This window comes from Bos taurus, chromosome 15 (assembly GCF_002263795.3).
Source record: "Bos taurus isolate L1 Dominette 01449 registration number 42190680 breed Hereford chromosome 15, ARS-UCD2.0, whole genome shotgun sequence".
Taxonomy (NCBI): Eukaryota; Metazoa; Chordata; class Mammalia; order Artiodactyla; family Bovidae; genus Bos; species Bos taurus.
In genome coordinates, this window is record NC_037342.1 from 49,223,924 (window position 1) to 49,242,844 (window position 18,921).

At 36.7% G+C, this 18,921-nt stretch overlaps 1 protein-coding gene and 1 pseudogene across 1 annotated transcript; both read left to right on the plus strand.

Moving 5' to 3' along the window:
* Window positions 1-480: 480 nt before the first annotated feature.
* Window positions 481-1,440, plus strand: OR51L4 (olfactory receptor family 51 subfamily L member 4). Its single transcript, NM_001390387.1, has one exon. It carries the CDS (start codon window positions 481-483, stop codon window positions 1,438-1,440), a length of 960 nt encoding a protein of 319 aa, NP_001377316.1.
* OR51L20P (olfactory receptor family 51 subfamily L member 20, pseudogene) lies at window positions 12,909-13,838 on the plus strand (annotated as a pseudogene).

Sequence of the window (18,921 nt, forward strand, 5' to 3'; positions counted from 1 at the left end):
CTAGTATTACTGAAAAATCTATCAAGCTAAGACAGAAAATCCATTTCATGTAAGTCACTGCCCAAGTCATTTTTTTTTTAAAGAAAAAGTTCTAACGTATGGCCAGTGACTCTGGTTGAGGATCTTCCTGAAGAAAAGTATGAAATTAAAGATGTAGTCTAGAATGGGTTTTGTGTGTACTGTTCTGGGTAGTGTCTTTAGAAGGAGACTACCCATATTCATAGAACATGATAATACATTTGCATTTGAGAGGAAGAAGGGAAGATCCTTGTGGTTATAAAACTGGATGTTTTACTTAACGGACAACACTCGGCAAAGAAATTAAGAATGACAAAGCAAAATTGTGAGGGTAAATCTAGGAGTGATTATAGGACAGACTGAAGTTTTGTTTTGTTTTTGTGACACAGGTGCTGATCTTCTCATTTGTTGCCCCTCTGGAGTGTGATTGTGAATCTGGATTGTGGTTTAACAGTAAGCCCTATGGCAACTGCAAACTCCAGCAATATCCTGGCCTCCACTTTCTATCTCACAGGTATCCCTGGATATGAGGAATTTCACCACTGGATTTCCATCCCATTCTGTCTCCTCTACCTTGTTGGAATCATGGGTAACTGCACTATCCTACATATTGTCCGGACAGACCCCAGGCTCCATGAGCCCATGTACTACTTCTTGGCCATGCTTTCTCTCACTGACATGGGCATGTCCTTGCCCACAATGATATCGCTCTTCAGGGTGCTGTGGTCCATATCCAGGGAGATCCAGTTCAACACTTGTGTAGTCCAAATGTTTTTCATTCACACTTTCTCCTTCACTGAATCATCTGTGCTCTTGGCCATGGCCCTTGACCGGTATGTGGCCATCTGCCACCCACTAAGATATGCCACCATTCTCACTCCTACACTTATCACTAAAATTGGAATTGCAGCCCTGCTTAGAAGTGCCCTTCCTGTGATTCCAAATGTGGCCCGGCTGGCCTTCTTTCCCTTCTGCCATTCTCACATCCTTTCTCATTCTTACTGTCTGCACCAGGATATAATCCGCCTTGCCTGTGCTGACACCAAGTTTAACGTTATATATGGAATGGTTATGATCACTTTACTGTGGGGAATGGACTCTCTGGGTATTTTTGTGTCTTATGTTTTCATCCTTCACTCAGTATTAAAAATTTCATCTCAGGAGGGGAGATTTAAGGCCCTCAACACATGTGCATCCCATATCTGTGCTGTACTTATTCTTTATGTGCCTATGATTGGGCTCTCTATTGTCCATCGTTTTGCCAAACACTCATCCCCTCTCATCCACATCTTCATGGCTCATATCTACCTGCTAGTTCCACCTGTGCTCAACCCAATTATCTATAGTGTGAGGACAAAGCAGATCCGCCAAGGAATTCTCCACCTGCTTTTCCCCCTAAAACTCAGTTCTTCTCTGATGTAGGTTTGTCCTCAACACAGTGATGACATGAATATTAAGTTTGTAAATATATAGTGATTTGTCTGCTGTCTATGTTGGCACCACAGTTACCAATAAAAGATTAATTTAAAAAAAAAAAGCTGAAATAGTTCTGACAGTACATTGTGAAAAATCCTAAAGGAGAGAGTTGGTGTCTACTGGATTTATAATAGACTGACTTAACACAAACTTCCTAAATTCCAAGTATGAACGTGTTGGAGCAGAGTGTGTTGGAAATCACTTCCATCTGTGGTTTCTCATTTGTAATCCTATCCTGATTATTTGCTGATTGCCCATGAAGTTTTCCTTGTTTATTCTAAACCCATATGTCTTTGCGTCTTGATACAGTATATTTGTCGGGGAATGTTATATTACCTTTCTCATTATGTAAATGTGCTTGTAAATCTACTTATGCTAACTTTCTTAAAATGGAAAAAAACCTTACCTTGATGTAAGAGCATATTAGGTTTCAAAAAGGAAATTTTTGAACTTTTATGGTCCATCAGCATCATCTTTTAAAATTTTACTCACATGTTCTGTTCTTTCTGAGGACGTTTATTTTCATCAGGAATAGAAAGGGGCAACTTTCATAGTTTTATTTAATTTTTAGAATTACTCTTACTCTTTCAGAAAGCCAAACTCAGTGATTTTTTATGTCCCTGAGGTAATGTCATGTGAAGCCAGTGATTATATAATCTACTGGATTAGATGTATCTAATAATAATTTAGGATATAGTATTTAAACATAAAAAAATCTAACTCACTGAGGTGTAGATACTTATAAGTTTATAGTAGTAGGAAACAGGTAATACCGATCTCAATTTTTATCTAGAACTCTTTTCAATGTATAAACTGTCTTCACATTTCTCTGAAATTATTGAATGCATAGCTGTGCACAGAGTAGTATTAACAAACTTGCAAGTTTATTTGAAATGCCTTAGTTCAAATGTCTGTACTTACTGAAAGAGAAGAAAGGAATGAAGCAGAAAATAAAACTTTAAGAATGCTTTGTAACTCCCAGTTTTTATATTGATCTTAATGATAGGTAGTATATTTTCACAAATCGTATTCTGTTACTGTAGGAACTGTGTCTCAAGGACTTTGCTACCTGTGAAAATCAACATTATGTTTAGTGTAAAAGAGTCACTTAATAATTATTTAATGCATAAGTTATATAGAAGTGAATCAATCATTGACTAAAGACTGACTCATTTGGACTGGATTTTTAAAAAAACTTGGAGTGAAAAATTTGACATCTCATGAACCCATATTTCCTATAATAAAACATATCTTACTTTAATTATGATTTCAGATGTCAGGCATATTGAATACACCTAGAATTTCCATTAGCTTATATCTTTTCCCTGGTTTTAATTCAGTTATGTCTGTTCCTATCCCTGTTTATTCTATTTCTTAATTCTAATTACCCCTCTCCTTTAGCACATTCACCTTGTCTGAAACATCAACAAATAAAAATAAAGATATGTGAACATCAGACTTAGATAATATTCCCTATAGTAAATAAGTAAAATAAAATTAATATGAAAAATAAAAAATGAGAAATGTGAACATTAATTTCAGATGTACAAGCAACATTTAAATATTTATATTCATCCTTCATATGGTACCTTCAAATACAAAATGTATTTATAATATTTTAATATTTTTAATTTATTTTTAATTTTACATTTTTAAAAAAGATATGCTGATCATATCTTTCCTAATGCTTCTACTCCAAAAAATGAAACATTTTAAAGCTTTTCCTTAACATATATTCAAACCATTGCATCTTAAATTTTGCATGCCAGTAAAATTATTTTAAATGAACATCTACATAGATAATCTAAGTTTTTAATTTACAAAATATCACCCTCTATACTAACTCTTGGAGAAGGAAATGGCAACCCACTCCGATATTCTTGCCTGGAAAATCCCATGGACAGAAGAGCATGGTGGGCTACAGTTCATGGGGTCGCAAAGAGTCAGGTATGAATGAGTGACTGAGCACATTCTAACTCTTACCGTGTATCACTAGTTACATGATTTTCACGAAATATATTTTACAAAAAAATTTAGAAATACCTATTCTCAAAATTAAGATAATTCTTCCTAGAAGAATTTAGTTGGTGTAGAGGTGTTATTTTATTTTTTATTTTTAAATTAATTAATTTATTTTAACTGGAGGACAATTACTTTATAATATTGTGGTTTTTGCCATACATTGACATGAATCAGCCATGGGTTTACATGTGTCCCCACATCCTGAATCCCCCTCCCACTCCCTCCCACCCTATCCCTTGGGTTGTCACAGAGGAGCACCAGCTTTGAGTGACCTGCTTCATGCATTGAACTTACACTGGTCATCTATTTTACTTATGGTTGATGTAAATGTTTCAATGCTATTCTCTCATGTCGTCCCACCCTTACCTTCTCCCACACAGTCCAAAAGCCTGTCTTTACATCTGTGTCTCTTTTGCTGTCTTGCATATAGGGTCTCCATTACTGTCTTTCTAAATTCCATATATATGTGTTAATATACTGTATTGGTGTTTCTCTTTCTGGCTTACTTCACTCTGTATGGGCTTCCCTTATGGTTCAGCTGGTAAAGAATCCACCTGCAATGTGGGAGACGTGGGTTCGATCCCTGGGTTGGGGAGACCCCCTGGAGAAGGGAAAAGTGTTACCCACTCCAGTGTTCTGGCCTGGAGAATTCCATGGACTATACAATCCATGGAGTCACAAAGAGTCGGACACGACACTCTGTATAATAGGGTCCACATTAGAACTGACTCAAATTTGTTCATTTTTATAGCTGAGTACTATTCCATTGTGTATATGTACCACAGCTTCCTTATCCATTCATCTGTGGATAGACATCTAGGTTGCTTCCATGTCTTAGCTATTGTAAACAGTGCTGTGTTGAACATTGGGGTACATGTGTCTCTTTCAGTTCTGGTTTCCTTGGTGTGTATGCCCAGCAGTAGGATTGCTGGGTCATACGGCAGTTCTATTTCCAGTTCTTTAAGGAATATCCACACTGTTCTCCATAATTGGCTGTATTAGTTTGCATTTCCACCAACAGTGTAAGTGGGTTCCCTTTTCCCCACACCCTCTCCAGCATTTATTGCTTGTAGACATTCTGATGGCTGTCATTCTGACCAGGGTGAGACAGTCCCTCATAGTGATTTTGATTTGCATTTCTCTGATAATGAGTGATGTTGAACATCTTTTCATGTGTTTCTTAGCCATCTGTATGTCTCCTTTGGAGAAAAGTCTGTTTAGATTTTTGGCCCATTTTTTGATTGAGTCATTTATTTTTCTTGTTTTGAGCTGCATGAGTTGCTTATATGTTTTGGAAATTAATTCTTTGTCAGTTGCTTAATTTGCTATTATTTTCTCCCATTCTGAAGGCTGCCTTTTCACTTTGCTTATATTTCCCTTTGTTATGCATAAGATTTTAATTTTAATTAGGTCCCATTTGTTTATTTTTGCTTTTATTTCCAATATTCTGGGAGGTGGATCATAAAGGATCTTTCTGTGACTTATGTTAGAGAGTGTTCTGCCTATGTTTTCCTCTAGGAGTTTTATAGTTTCTGGTCTTACATTTAGATCTTTAATCCATTTTGAGTTTATTTTTGTGTATGATTCTTTTACAGGTGGTTGACCAGTTTTCCTAGCACCACTTGTTAAAGAGATTATTGTTTCTCTATTGTATATTTTTGCCTTCTTTGTCCATAGCTGTGTGGATTTATCTCTGGTCTTTCTATTTTGTTCCACTGATCTATATTTGTCTCTTTGTGCCAGTACCATATTGTCTTAACGACTGTAGCTTTTTAGTATATAGTCTGAAGTCAGGAAGGTTGATTCCTCCAGTTCCATTCTTCTTTCTCAAAATTGCTTTGGCTATTTGAGGTATTTTATGTTTCCAAACAAATTGTGAAATTATTTGTTCTAGTTCTGTGAAAAACACCTTTAGTAGCTTGATAGGGATTGCATTGAATCTATAGATTGCTTTGGGTAGTATACTCATTTTCACTATATTGATTCTTCCAATCCATAAACATGGTATATTTCTTCATCTATTTGTGTCATCTTTGATTTCTTTCATCAGTGTTTTATAGTTTTTCCTATATATGTCTTTTGTTTAAGTAAATTTATTCCTAAGTATTTTATTATTTTCTTTTTTTAATTTGTATTTTTATTGGAGTATATTTGATTAATAATGTTGCAGCAAAGTAATTCAGTTATACAGACACATGTATCTATTCTTTTTTAAATTCTTTTTCTATTAGATTTCTATTGAATATTGACCAGAGGTCCCTGTGTTATACTGTGTTATCTATTTTAAAAAATAGCCATGTGTACATATCAATCCCAAACTCCCACTCTCTCCCAACTTGTAGCAATGAGTTTGTTCTCTAAGTCTGTGTGTCTGTTTCTGTTTTGTAAATAAGTTCATTTGTATTTTTTTTATTCTGCATGTAAGCAATATCATATATTTGCCTTTGTCTGATTTACCTCATTTAGAATGATAATCTCCAGGTCCATCTAAGTTGCTGCAAAAGGCATTATTTTGTTATTTTAATGGCTGAATAATATTCCATTTTATGTATGTACAACATCTTTATCCATTCATCTGCCTATGGACATTTATATTGCTTTCATGTTGTGGCAATTGTTAATAGTGCTGCATTGAACATTGGGGTTCATGTATGCTTTCTAACCATGTTTTCTCCAGGTGTTTGCCCAGGAGTAGAATTGTTGAATCAGAGATGAGTTTTGACTATACAAATGAAGGAATGACTGAACGAATGAATAGATGCCACAGTTATATTATGAACTGAAAAGGGAAGCATTATTTTGTCCAGTCCAGCCTTCCAGCAAGTAGCTATCTCTCTTAAAGTGAAAGCCCTCCTACTCTTGCCTAGAATTATGATAATATGGTATAAGCATCTAACCCAATTTTATATAGACTTATAAGCTGAGACACTCTTACACATATTGTTTTGCTTCATTAAGCCATGAGTATTTGCTTGTCCTCTAAAAGTATTGTCTGCCTATCTGAAAAATCTGTAAGATATCCAGAAGACCAAATAATAATTCATTTTTTCCAGTCTCCTATCACTAGGAAAAATGCAATACAATTATTTTAATGATGTCAAATGTTATTCTTTGGATTATGCATTGATCATCTTTATTTGCAGAAAGCCCTTTGTGGCAAAACACAAAAAAATTTAAAAAAGCACAAAATCAGAATAGAGAATAACACCCTTCACCATTTAAGTGTTTAGTGTTTTCTTTTATACATGCATTGTTCCAAAATACATCATTAGCACACTTAGTCATTCAGTCATTTGAATAACTTAAACCATAAAAGCATTATCTTTTAAAAAAGTACAGTGTGGATAACCACCTCATTACCCAGAAAGTCTAGAAAAAGCCATGTGCATTTATAAGAGAATAATAGTACAGATATTTTTAAGACACCCAATTCATTTAATTCAACAACTTGACCATATATAGGTTTCTATTATATTCATCATGTACTTTTTTACTGTCTAATGCCAGAGAAATATTTTAGCTCTTTTATAAATGAAGAAGAGGTAAATGTTTTATAGTGGAGATAAGAAAGTACATTATAAGAATTATGACAAATAAGTTTATAAATGATAAATCTTGTCCCATGAACCATAGAATGCAATTTGCAAGAATGGCATAAGAAAAGTTGAGTTAGGAAAATGCATGTGCTTACATAAAAGTGCCAGATGAATCCAGTGAACATAATCCTGATCATTACCACACATTTCCTTTTCTTTGGAATTTGTCCTGACATAATTTCACCCCCATTAAATCAGAAGAAGGAATAAAATACATTGATTCAAATTAGCAATCTGACCCAATATAGAGCAGTTAAACTCCTTGTCCAACAATCATTGTAGCTGAGACCAGATAGGGTCACCAAATCTAAAAAAATTCATCCTTTCTTGCTGTTGAGGTCATATGGCAGCCTGGCTCCTTTTCCTACCTAAGTTGTAGACATTAAGATTACCTTTGGCTGTCATGACATTTGCAGAATAGTTCAATGAAGTGTCCTGCTTTGCGGGGGTTGGATAGGCTAGCCATGTGGCATGCTTCCCTCGTGACTCAGACAGTAAAGAATCCACCTGCAATGCAGGATACCTGGATTCGATCCCTCGGTTGGGAAGATTCCCTGGAGGAGGGCATGGCAACCCAGTCCAGTATTCTTGCCTGGAAAATCCCCGTGGCAGAGGAGCCTGGTGGGCTACAGTCACAAAGAGTTGGACACAAGTGAGTAAGCACAGTAACAGAACTGAACTTGAGTCATTCCCAGCCCTTAGGTTGTAGACTCTACGTTCCTCAACAGTTTAAGTCCTTAATAAGTCCCTCTGATTGGCTACTCCATAGCTAACATTCTTTATTGAGTGCAAGCATGCCTGTCAGTCACTCAGGCTTATCTGACTCTGATAGCTCATGGTGAAGGGTTCCTGATCTCCAAAGAAGATTTAGCTTCGGGACCAGGGACTAGGTTTGATCATTCAAGAGCTTTTGTGTAGCAGAGTTTTATTAAATTATAAAAGGGGACAGAGAAAGCTTCTGACATAGATATCAGAAAGGGGACATAGAGTGCCCCCCTTGATAGTCTTAGCAAGGGAGTTATATACTTTTCAATTGATTATTACAGTAAATCAAAAGAATGTCTCAAGGTTGTAAAGGTCTTACCAGACCCAATTCCACAATTTGCACTTTAACATAACTGAATTAGAAAAAGAGATCTTACCAGACCCACTCCCACAATATACATTTTTTAAATGACAGGCTTAGTCAGAAGGGTCTTAAGAAGGAAAAACATGTCCTCAAGCAAGCTACATTGTTCTATTGACTAAAACTAAACAATGAAAAAATGTTTGTCCTTTTTTCCTACTTGAGAACTCCAGACCCCTGTCTGCTCTTTGAAAGCCCCAGACCCCTTTCTCCTCCTCAGGGACCCTGGACTTCTTATCAACCTACCTAGAAATTGATTCTCTCAATTCTTTGTAACTAAATAGGCTGTAGCCCACCAGTTTCCTCTGTCCATGGAATTTTCTAGGCAAGAATGACAAGTGGGTTGCCATTTCCTAACTAGGGGATCTCCCTGACCCAGCAACAAACTTACATTTCCTGTGCCTCCTGCATTAGCAGGCAGATTCCTTACCACTGAGCTACATGGGAAGCCCAGCATCTTTATTACCTTGCCATATTCTGGATGCAAGATAGTATTTCATTACATGTCACACTACCACATTTGTTCCAGACATTGAGGTGATAAATATTTGGAACTTTCTATAACCTCTTGCCTTTGCATTCCCAAACTGCATTATAGGAAATGGAAAACAGAGAATGTGGGGAAGGGCCCTAAAGTAAAATAGTGGTGCAGACAGGGTTACAGGCATGGTCCTGCATTTCTCATGGGGACTCACATCTCTAAGGACTGGAGGAACACTTATTAACTCATCCTTCTTTCCTTGAGAATTAGAGCAGTCACTCATGACAAGAGCAACTATTCTATCATTAGGTGAGGATTGGGAGAAGTAAAACTGGGAGGTAATAGGGAAATACAGAGGGGGCTTGAGAGATTGAAGAGATCAGGGCAGACACCCAAAGTGTGAGAAGAAGGACCAGGGGAATGGATTGAGAAGGAAGAGGTTCTCAGGTGATTAGAGTGCATACTTTCTCCAAATCTTTATTGTCCATACCCATAGACAGAGGATTCAAGCCAGACATAGGTTTTTCAGAGAGAACTTGCCTAATATACCCTAGACTTTCATGGCAAGTAGTCCCCTGTCTGTCAGTGCACATGACTGTTTACACAGCATAAAGGAATATTATCAGACATAACAGAAGAGGAATCCAGAATAAGAGTGGGATTACAGCAGATAAGATTTCAGGTCCCTTCTAGTCCCATGTATCAGTGATTTTTAACATGATATTAATTATGTTCTAAACCTTAAGACATTCATATTGTTGAATTTATTAACTAATTCAGACTCCACCCTCCTACTCTGGGGATGTAGAAAATATCAAAAGGCAATGTGAAAGAATTTGAAACTAGAGCATCAGGACGAGTAGATATTGGATTGTGTAATCAAACAGGTGCTGCAACATGGGGGCTGTGAAAAAAATAGATGGACTAGATACTAGTGAATATGGAGAATAACAAATATATATGTTGCAGTAACATCAGAATGCTAATGTGATTGTTCAGATTCCTATTTCACTGACGTCCCAAAGATCTCATTTTAACTCTTGGTGAGATATCTCATTCTATTTTGGATGTTTTTATCCCCCAAAATTGGCACTGAATAAAATGGAAAGTATATATGTAGTGTCATCATATTGATCAGAGGAATTTCTGGGTAGAAAAAATATTAAGGAGCAATTCATATCTCTGGCTATACTAAATATTTAGTTGATAAAAAGGAAATAAAACTGATATAGTTCACTTTCTACTTCTCAGGCCATCTAGGTCACTTTTAACATAGCCATTCATGGTGTTTCCTCTAGAGAGGAGGGTATGCCATAGTCTCCCCTTGTCTTCCTCCTCTCATCAAAACAGTCGTTGGTGTTATTGTTATTGTTGTCATCATCATTGTTCTCGTTTTCATTACTATCATCATCATAGAAAAGGCTCTATGCCAACAAGTTTACACACATTATCTCCTTCACCTTAGCACATTCCATCAAATTATAATTATCTTCAGTTTATAGAGGAGACAACTCCTCTACAGAAGAGAGAGAGGAAAAGAAGTCATTTGGTCTAAATTAAAGTGAGTAAGGCAATGGCACCCCACTCCAGTACTCTTGCCTGGAAAATCCCACGGACAGAGGAGCCTGGTAGGCTGCAGTACATGGGGTCGCTGGGAGTTAGACACGACTGAATGACTTCACTTTCACTTTTCACTTTCATGCATTGGAGAAGGAAATGGCAACCTACTCCAGTGTTCTTGCCTGGAGAATCCCAGGGACGGGGGAGCCTGGTGGGCTGCTGTCTATGGGGTCTCACAGAGTCGGACACAACTGAAGCGACTTAGCAGTAGCAGCAAAGTGAGTAAGTTTTGAAACCAGAATATAACAAGTTAATGTGATTGCAGAGCCAGAGAAATATATTCTACATAAGAGAGATGTTAGATATCAGTCTCCTTTCAACTTCAGAAGAAGGTCAGTGATATGATGAAAAATGACCTTTAGTTCAGGTATCTTACAGTTTTCAATGAAACTTCATGTTTACTTCTTATTGGCAATGGGAGAGAACATTTATAAAATTGGAAAAATGGTTTGAATTGACTAAGCAGTAAGATAAAAAGAACCAGATTTTTAAATTTTGATTATAGAATAGAAATTAGAAAAGAATCATCAAAAAGAAAGAATAATATTGGGCACTCTGAGCATTGAAAGTAATAATCAGTGACATTTTGGACAGAAAGGTGAGGAGATAGACAGGAATTTGAGAAGTTAAATAGCAGGGCCATAAGAAGTATCAGTTCATATAGTATGTCAATAGAACTAAGTGTAATATGAATAGTCAGGAAGACTGAATTTGTTTCTGGAATTTACTTATTTGATGTCTTGATTATGGATCTTGTATTTTTTAGAAAATTATTAAAAAATTGGGGGAAATATCTTCTGTAATCAACGATATTACATGGAACTAGAGGAGACCCCACTCCAGTACTCTTGCCTGGAAAATCCCATGGATGGAGGAGCCTGGTGGGCGACAGTCCATGGGGTCCCAAAGAGTCAGACGCGACTGAGTGACTTGACTTTCACTTTTCACTTTCATGCATTGGAGAAGGAAATGGCAACCCACTCCAGTGTTCTTGCCTGGAGAATCCCAAGGACGGGGGAGCCTGGTGGGCTGCCATCTATGGGGTCGCACAGAGCCGGACACTACTGAAGCGACTTAGCAGCAGCAGCAGCAGCAGAGGAGACTTAGGGGATTTCATGTCACAGAATGTCAAAGACTTTCCAAGACAGAAGATGCTGATTTATTAGTTTACAGTGGAAGGTAATTTGTCCCATAGAGTTTAAATTCCTAAACCAATATTTTGGTGAGCATGGAGGCTGGGCAGTTGATGAGCAAGTGGAGTTTAAGAAATGGCTCACCTTTCTTAATAATGTCTTTCTTGACCACAGAAGAAATCCTGGAATCTAGAGGGGGAAGATATATTTTCTCATTTGAGCAGAAGAGCTTTAGTGTGGAGGTCAGATGCCAGTAGATGTTTTTGTGCATTTTACTTTTGTTGTTGTTGTTTTCTTTCTTGTTTTTGCTTTGAAGGATACATTTCTACTTTCTCAAAAACCCCTATATCTTTTGTTTTGTAGTTTTGGTAGAATGAATCAGTCTCTAAATGATTAATTAGTTCTGAAACATAACAGGAAGAATGTTCTGAATCTTTTAAATCAGATTCAAAATCAATTATAGTTTGCTTAATATCACATATAAAAATTATATATTATATAATTATAAATTTTAAATTCTACACATTCTACTAAATCATCTTAAGCTATATTTGTCTCAAGGAGATGCTAATCCAGGAACATATTGATATCAGAGTTGATTCTATGTGGCTACCATTCCCTTGTTATCCATCACCTAGGTGGCACTAGTGTTACAGAACCTTCCTGCCGAATTAGGAGACCTAAGAGTCGTGGGTTCAATCTCTAAGTCAAGAAGATCTTCTGGAGGAGGATATGACAACCCACTAAAGTATTCTTGCCTGGAATATCACCTGGACAGATGAGACTGGCAGGTCCCAGTCCATAGGGTCATAAAAAGTAGGACATGCCTGAAACAACTTAGCATGCATATATGGATGCCATCACTGTGGTATCAGTTATATAGTCGGAGATAAGTTTAGTAAGAATAAAAAACTTCCTGACCAAATCTTGCATGAATACTGTTGAGATGCCTTGCATGATATTCTAGTATTGCTGAAAAAGCTATCAAGCTCAGACAAAGACATTCATATAAGTCATTGCAGGAGTCTTTTTTCTTTTTTTCAAAGCAGACTAATATAAGGCCAGTAACTCTGGTCAAGATTGTTCTAAAGAAAAGTATTAATTAATAATGTAATCTACAGTGGTTTTGTGTGTGCTGCTCTGGGGGGTAGTGTTTTTAGAAGGAGTTTGTGCATGTTCAAACAGCATGTTAATAGTTCTGCATCTGAGGAGAAGGGAAAGTTGTTATGGTTATAAAAGTGGATGTTTTTCTTAACTGACGACATTGAGCAATGAAATGAAGAAAAACAAAGTAAAACTGTGAGGGTGAATCTAGGAGAGATTATAGGACAGACTGAAGTTTTGTTTTGTTTTTGTGACACAGGTGCTGATCTTCTCATTTGTTTCCCCTCTGGAGTGTGATTGTGAACCTAGATTGTGGTTTAACAGTAAGCCCTATGGCAACTGCAAACTCCAGCAATATCCTGGCCTCCACCTTCTATCTCACAGGTATCCCTGGATATGAGGAATTTCACCACTGGATTTCCATCCCATTCTGTCTCCTCTACCTTGTTGGAATCATGGGTAACTGCACTATCCTACATATTGTCCAGACAGACTCCAGGCTCCATGAGCCCATGTACTACTTCTTGGCCATGCATTCTCTCACTAACATGGACATGTCCTTGCCCACAATGATATCACTCTTCAGGATGCTGTGGTCCATATCCAGGGAGATCCAGTTCAACACTTGTGTAGTCCAAATGTTTTTCATTCACACTTTCTCCTTCACTGAATCATCTGTGCTCTTGGCCATGGCCCTTGACTGATATGTGGCCCTCTGCCACCCACTAAGATATGCCACCATTCTCACTCCTACACTTATCACTAAAATTGGAATTGCAGCCCTGCTTAGAAGTGCCCTTCCTGTGATTCCACTTCTCACCTGGCTGGCCTTCTTTCCCTACTGCCATTCTCACATCCTTTCTCATTCTTACTGTCTGCCCCAGGACGTGATCTGCCTTGCTTTTGCTGACACCATATTTAATGTTATTTATGGGTTAGTTCTGATCACTTTGCTGTGGGGAATGGACTCTCTGGGTATTTTTGTGTCTTATGTTTTCATCCTTCACTCAGTATTAAAAATTTCATCTCAGGAGGGGAGATTTAAGGCCCTCAACACATGTGCATCCCACATCTGTGCTGTACTTATTCTTTATGTGCCTATGACTGGGCTGTCTATTGCCCATCATTTTGCTAAACACTCATCCCCTCTCATCCACATCTTCATGGCTCGTATCTACCTGCTAGTTCCACCTGTGCTCAACCCAGTCATCTATAGTGTGAAGACAAAGCAGATCCGCCAAGGAGTTCTCTGCCTTCTTTTCCCCTAAAAGTCAGTTATTCTGTGATGTAGGTTGGTCCTCAAGACAATGATGGCATAAATATTAAGTTTGTAAATATATAGTGATTTTTCTACATGCTATGTTGGCACCAGAATTGCCAATAAAATATTACTGAAAAGGACACAGACAAAATTGACACTACATCCTGCAGATGTCCTAAATTATAGAGTTAGTGTCCACTGGGATTATACAGACTGACTTAACACGTGTTTCCTAAATCTCCTCTAGGCATGAATATGTTGAAATATAATGTGTTAGATACCATTTAAATCTATTGTCTCTCATTTCTAATCCTAACCCTGATTCATGGTTTCCTGTCCATAAAGTTTTCCTTGATCATTATAAACCCATATTTCTGTGCTTCTTGACATACTGCCTTTGTCTGGGAATCTTACATTACCTTTCTTGTTATAAGTGTGTAAGTCTGCTGAAGTTACTTTTATTAAAGATAGTAATGATCATATCTTGATATAAATTATATTAGAACTCACAGCATTTTATCTATCTTCATGGTGCATCAGAAGCATCTTTTAAAATTTTATACACATGCTCTGTATTTTCTAAGGAAATTGAATTTCTCGAGGTATAGAAATGGGCAACCATCATTTTTTACTTAATTTTCTGAAATAATTTTACTCTTACAGAAAGCTGAAACTCAGTAGTTTTTGAAATCCCTGAGATGTTTTATGAAGCCAGTAATTATAATCCACTGGATTAAGTGTATCTAACAATAATTTAGGATATAGTATTCAAACATAAAAAATCTAATTGACTTAAGTGTAGCTACTTATGTTTGTGACAGTAAGAATCATAAAATATAAATCTTACTTTTTCTACAATTCTTTTGGCATATAAACTGTCTTTTCATATTATTCAAAGGATCTAGTGCATGGCCATGCATAGAGTTGTATAAGAAACTTGCAATTCTAGTTGAAATTTCTTAATTCACATGTCTACACTTGTTCAAAGACAAATAAATGAAGAAGAAAAAAGCCTTTAAGGATGCTTTATAACTTTATGTATATTGATCTTAATAATACATAATAAGTTTTCACAAAACTTATTCTATCTACACTAGGAACTGTGTCTCATGCAGCTTGCTACCTGTGAGAACCAACACTATCTTTATTTAAATTATGCACTTAATAATTATTGAGTGCATAAGTGAAAAGAAATGATTCAATCATTGGATAAAGAATGACTAGTTTTATTGGATTAAAGAAAAAAATCTTGGAGAAAGAGATTTCACCTGTCATAAGCCCACATTTCACATGACAAAAAAGGTATTATTAACTTGAAATTACCATTTCAAATGTCAAACCTGTGAAGGACATCTAAGACTTTCCATGACTTATTTCTGTTCCCTAGTTTTAATTCAGTTATATCTGTTCCCATCCCTTTACCCTATTTCTTGACTCTACTTCTAAATACTCTTCTCCTTCAGCACTTTCAGATATCAAGTAAAAATAAAGCAAGATATATGAACATCAAATTTAGATAATATTTCCTACAGTAAATGAATAAAATAAAATTAATAGAAATAAATATTGGAAGACAATGTGAACATTATCATTTGCTGTATACCATATAAGTATATTGGGCTTCCCTGGTGGCTCAGTGGTTAAAGCATCTGCCTGCAATGCGGGAGACCAGGGTTCGATCCCTGGGTCCGGAAGATCCCTGGAGAAGGAAATGGCAACCCACCCCAGTATTCTTGCCTGGAGAATCTAATGGACAGAGGAGCCCAATAGGCTACAGTCCACAAGGGTCGCAAAGAGTCGGACACGACTGAGCGACTTCAATTAACTATAGCCATTCTATAAAACCTTCAAATTCAAAATATATTTTTAGTTTCTGCTTGCTGAATACATCTATCATAATGCTTCTGCTCCGAAAAATGAAAAGTTTTATCATATTTTTAGCTAACAAATATATTTAAACCATTGAATCTTAGATTTTGCATTACATGCAAATACAAAAATATACAAATGAGTATGTAAATATACAGGCCAACTTTTGAGTTTACAAATTGTTATCTTCTATATATTTCTTAAGATATATTATTAGAGGTACTTTATATTCATAAACGGGGCTTCCCTTGTAGCTCAGATGGTAAAGAATCTGCCTTCAATGCAGGAGATCCAGGTTTGATCCCTGGGTTGGGAAGATCCCCTAGAAAAGGGAATGGCAACCCACTCCAATATTCTTGTCAGCAAAATACAATGAACAGAGGATGCTGGCAGGCTATAGTCCATGGGGTTGCAAAGAGTCAGAAATGACTGAGCAGTCGACACACATATTCATAAAGTATACTTTACTAAACACACTAAAAAAAACACATTATCAAAATTAAGATAACTGTCCCTATAAAATATAGTCATTGAAGATGTGAGTGATTGAATATACAAATGAATGGATATCAAGTTTGTATTATGAACTGAGAACAGAAGCACTATCTTGTTTTTAAAATTTAGCAAAAGCTAGAGTCGCAGCAAGTAGATAGTGTTATTGAAAGAGGAAGGCCTCTTGTCCTTCCCCAAATTCACTATAATATGATTTAAGCATCTATCTCATTTGTACTTGGACTTATAAATTAAGAGACACTCTTACTGATATTGTAATATATAGTAATGTTCAGTCACTAAGTCTTACCTGACTCTTTGTGACCCCATGAACTGCAGCACACCAGGCCTCTCTGTGCCTCACCATCTTCCAGGATTGATCTAAGTTCATGTCCATTGAATGGGTGATGCTATCCAACCATCACATCTCGTGAACCTTTATCAGCAAAGTGATGGCTTTGCTTTTTATGTTGTTTGGTGAAGTCATGATTATTTATTTGCCTTCTAAAAGCCTTCTCTGCCTACCTGAAGAATGTGTATATATCCAGAAGGCCAAATAATAATTCATCTTTGTGTTCCAATCCCTTATTATTAAGCAAAAATGCAATGCAATTATTTTCATTATATCAAACATTAACCTTTGTGCTATGCATTGGTCATCTTTATGCTGAGTGATCACATCATGGTTATCTGGGTCATTAAGATCTTTATTGTATAGTCCTTCTGTGTATTCTTGCCATAAAGAAGGCTGAGTACTAAAAAATTGATACTTTCAAACTGCGGTGTTGGGAAGACTCTTGGGAGTCCTTTGGACTGCAAGGAGATCCAACCAGTCCATCCTAAAGCAAATCATCCCTGAATATTCATTGGAAGGACTGATGCTGAAGCTGAAGCTCCGATACTTAGGCCACCTGATGTAAAGAGCTGACTCTTTGGAAAAGACCCTGATGCTAGGAAAGATTGAAGGCAGGAGAAGGGAACAACAGAGGATGAGATGGTTGGATGGCATCACTGACTCAATGGACATGAGATCGAGCAAACTCAGAAAGTGCTGAAGGACAGGGAAGCCTGGCATACTGCAGTACAAGGAGTTGCAAAGAGTCAGACACGACTGAGTGACTGAACAACAACATGCTGCGGAAAACACTTTGTGGCAAAGCAAGCAAAAAATCAGAGCAGAGGAGGTCACCATCTAAGTGTTTAGCATTTTCCTCTACATAAAATATTGCTGCAAAATATTTCATTAGCACACTTAGTCATTTAATCCTTCAATTGAATAACTATTAAAACATAATTTCCTTTTAAAACGTACAATATGGATAATTATATGATTATATATATAATTTATAAAAAGCTTCTATAAACAGCTTTGTGTATTTAAAAAAGAATTATAACAATATGAATATTTTCAAGATAGCCAAATTACTTCAAACGCTTGACCATGTATATGTTTCAATTATGTTCATGATGCACGTCTTTACTATTTGATGCCAGAGAAGTATTTTACCTCCTTTGTAAATCAAGAGGTGAATATTTCTTAGGGGAGATAAGGAATTACATTGCAATAATTATGGTATGAGAGTTTATAGATGATAAAGTTTGTCCTAGTACTATGGAATACAATAGAATGTTTAGTGTAGGAAGAGCTAAACTAGGACGATTGCATGTGCTAATATAAACATGCCAAATGAATCCAGTGAACAGAATTCAGACCACTTATACTTCCCTTTTTTTCAGAATTACCCTGACACAATTTATTCCCCATTAAATCAGAATAAGAAATACAACAGTTTGATCCAGGTGTAGTAATTGATCCTATATACAGAAATCATATGTTTTGTCCCACAGTCATTGTAACTAAGACCAGGTATGTGTGCATAGTTGCTCAGTCATGTCCGACTCCTTGTGACCCCATGGACTGTAGGCCTCTTTGCTCCTCTGTCCATGGGGATTGTCCAGGCAAGTATACTGGAATGGGTTGCCATGTCCTCCTTCAGGGAATCTTCCCAACCCAGGAATCAAACGGGTTCTCATGTATTGCAGGAAGATTATTTACCAGCTAAGGTACCAGGGAAGCCCAAATTCAATTAAGAAGCTATCCATTCCTGCTGGTGAGGTCTAATAGCAGCCTGACTTTAGTCCTACCTGAGAAATAGAAATTCAGTTATCCTTGGCTGTCATAATATCCCACAGAATGTTACCATGAAATATCCTGCTTTTTGACTCCTTTATCTAACCAAAGGTAATTTCTATTGTTTGTCACCAAAGACACTAAGGTCCTGAAGATATAAGAAAGTCATACTTGTGGACACTAAAGGAAAGTTTTTTGAGAGGAAAGGAAATGAATGTTTTAACTGTAGGTCATACATAATACATAAAGATATATCGGGGGTTGTTACATAAAATCACTAGAATTTACTTTTAATTAATTGAGATATTTATCCATTCAACAAATATTTATCAATTATTTGTATATTTGGGGGTCTTCCCTTGTGGCTCAGCTAGTAAAAAATCTGCCTGCAATGAGGGAGACCTGGGTTCAATCCCTAGGTAGGGAAGATACCCTGGAGAAGGGAAAGGCTACCCATTCAAGTATTCTGGCCTGGAGAATTCCATAGACTGTATAATCAACGGGGTCGCAAAGAGTCGGACACAACTGAGCCACTTTCACTTTCTTTCTATGTATTTTGGGCCCTACAGATGTTATGGTAAGAGTGGAATCA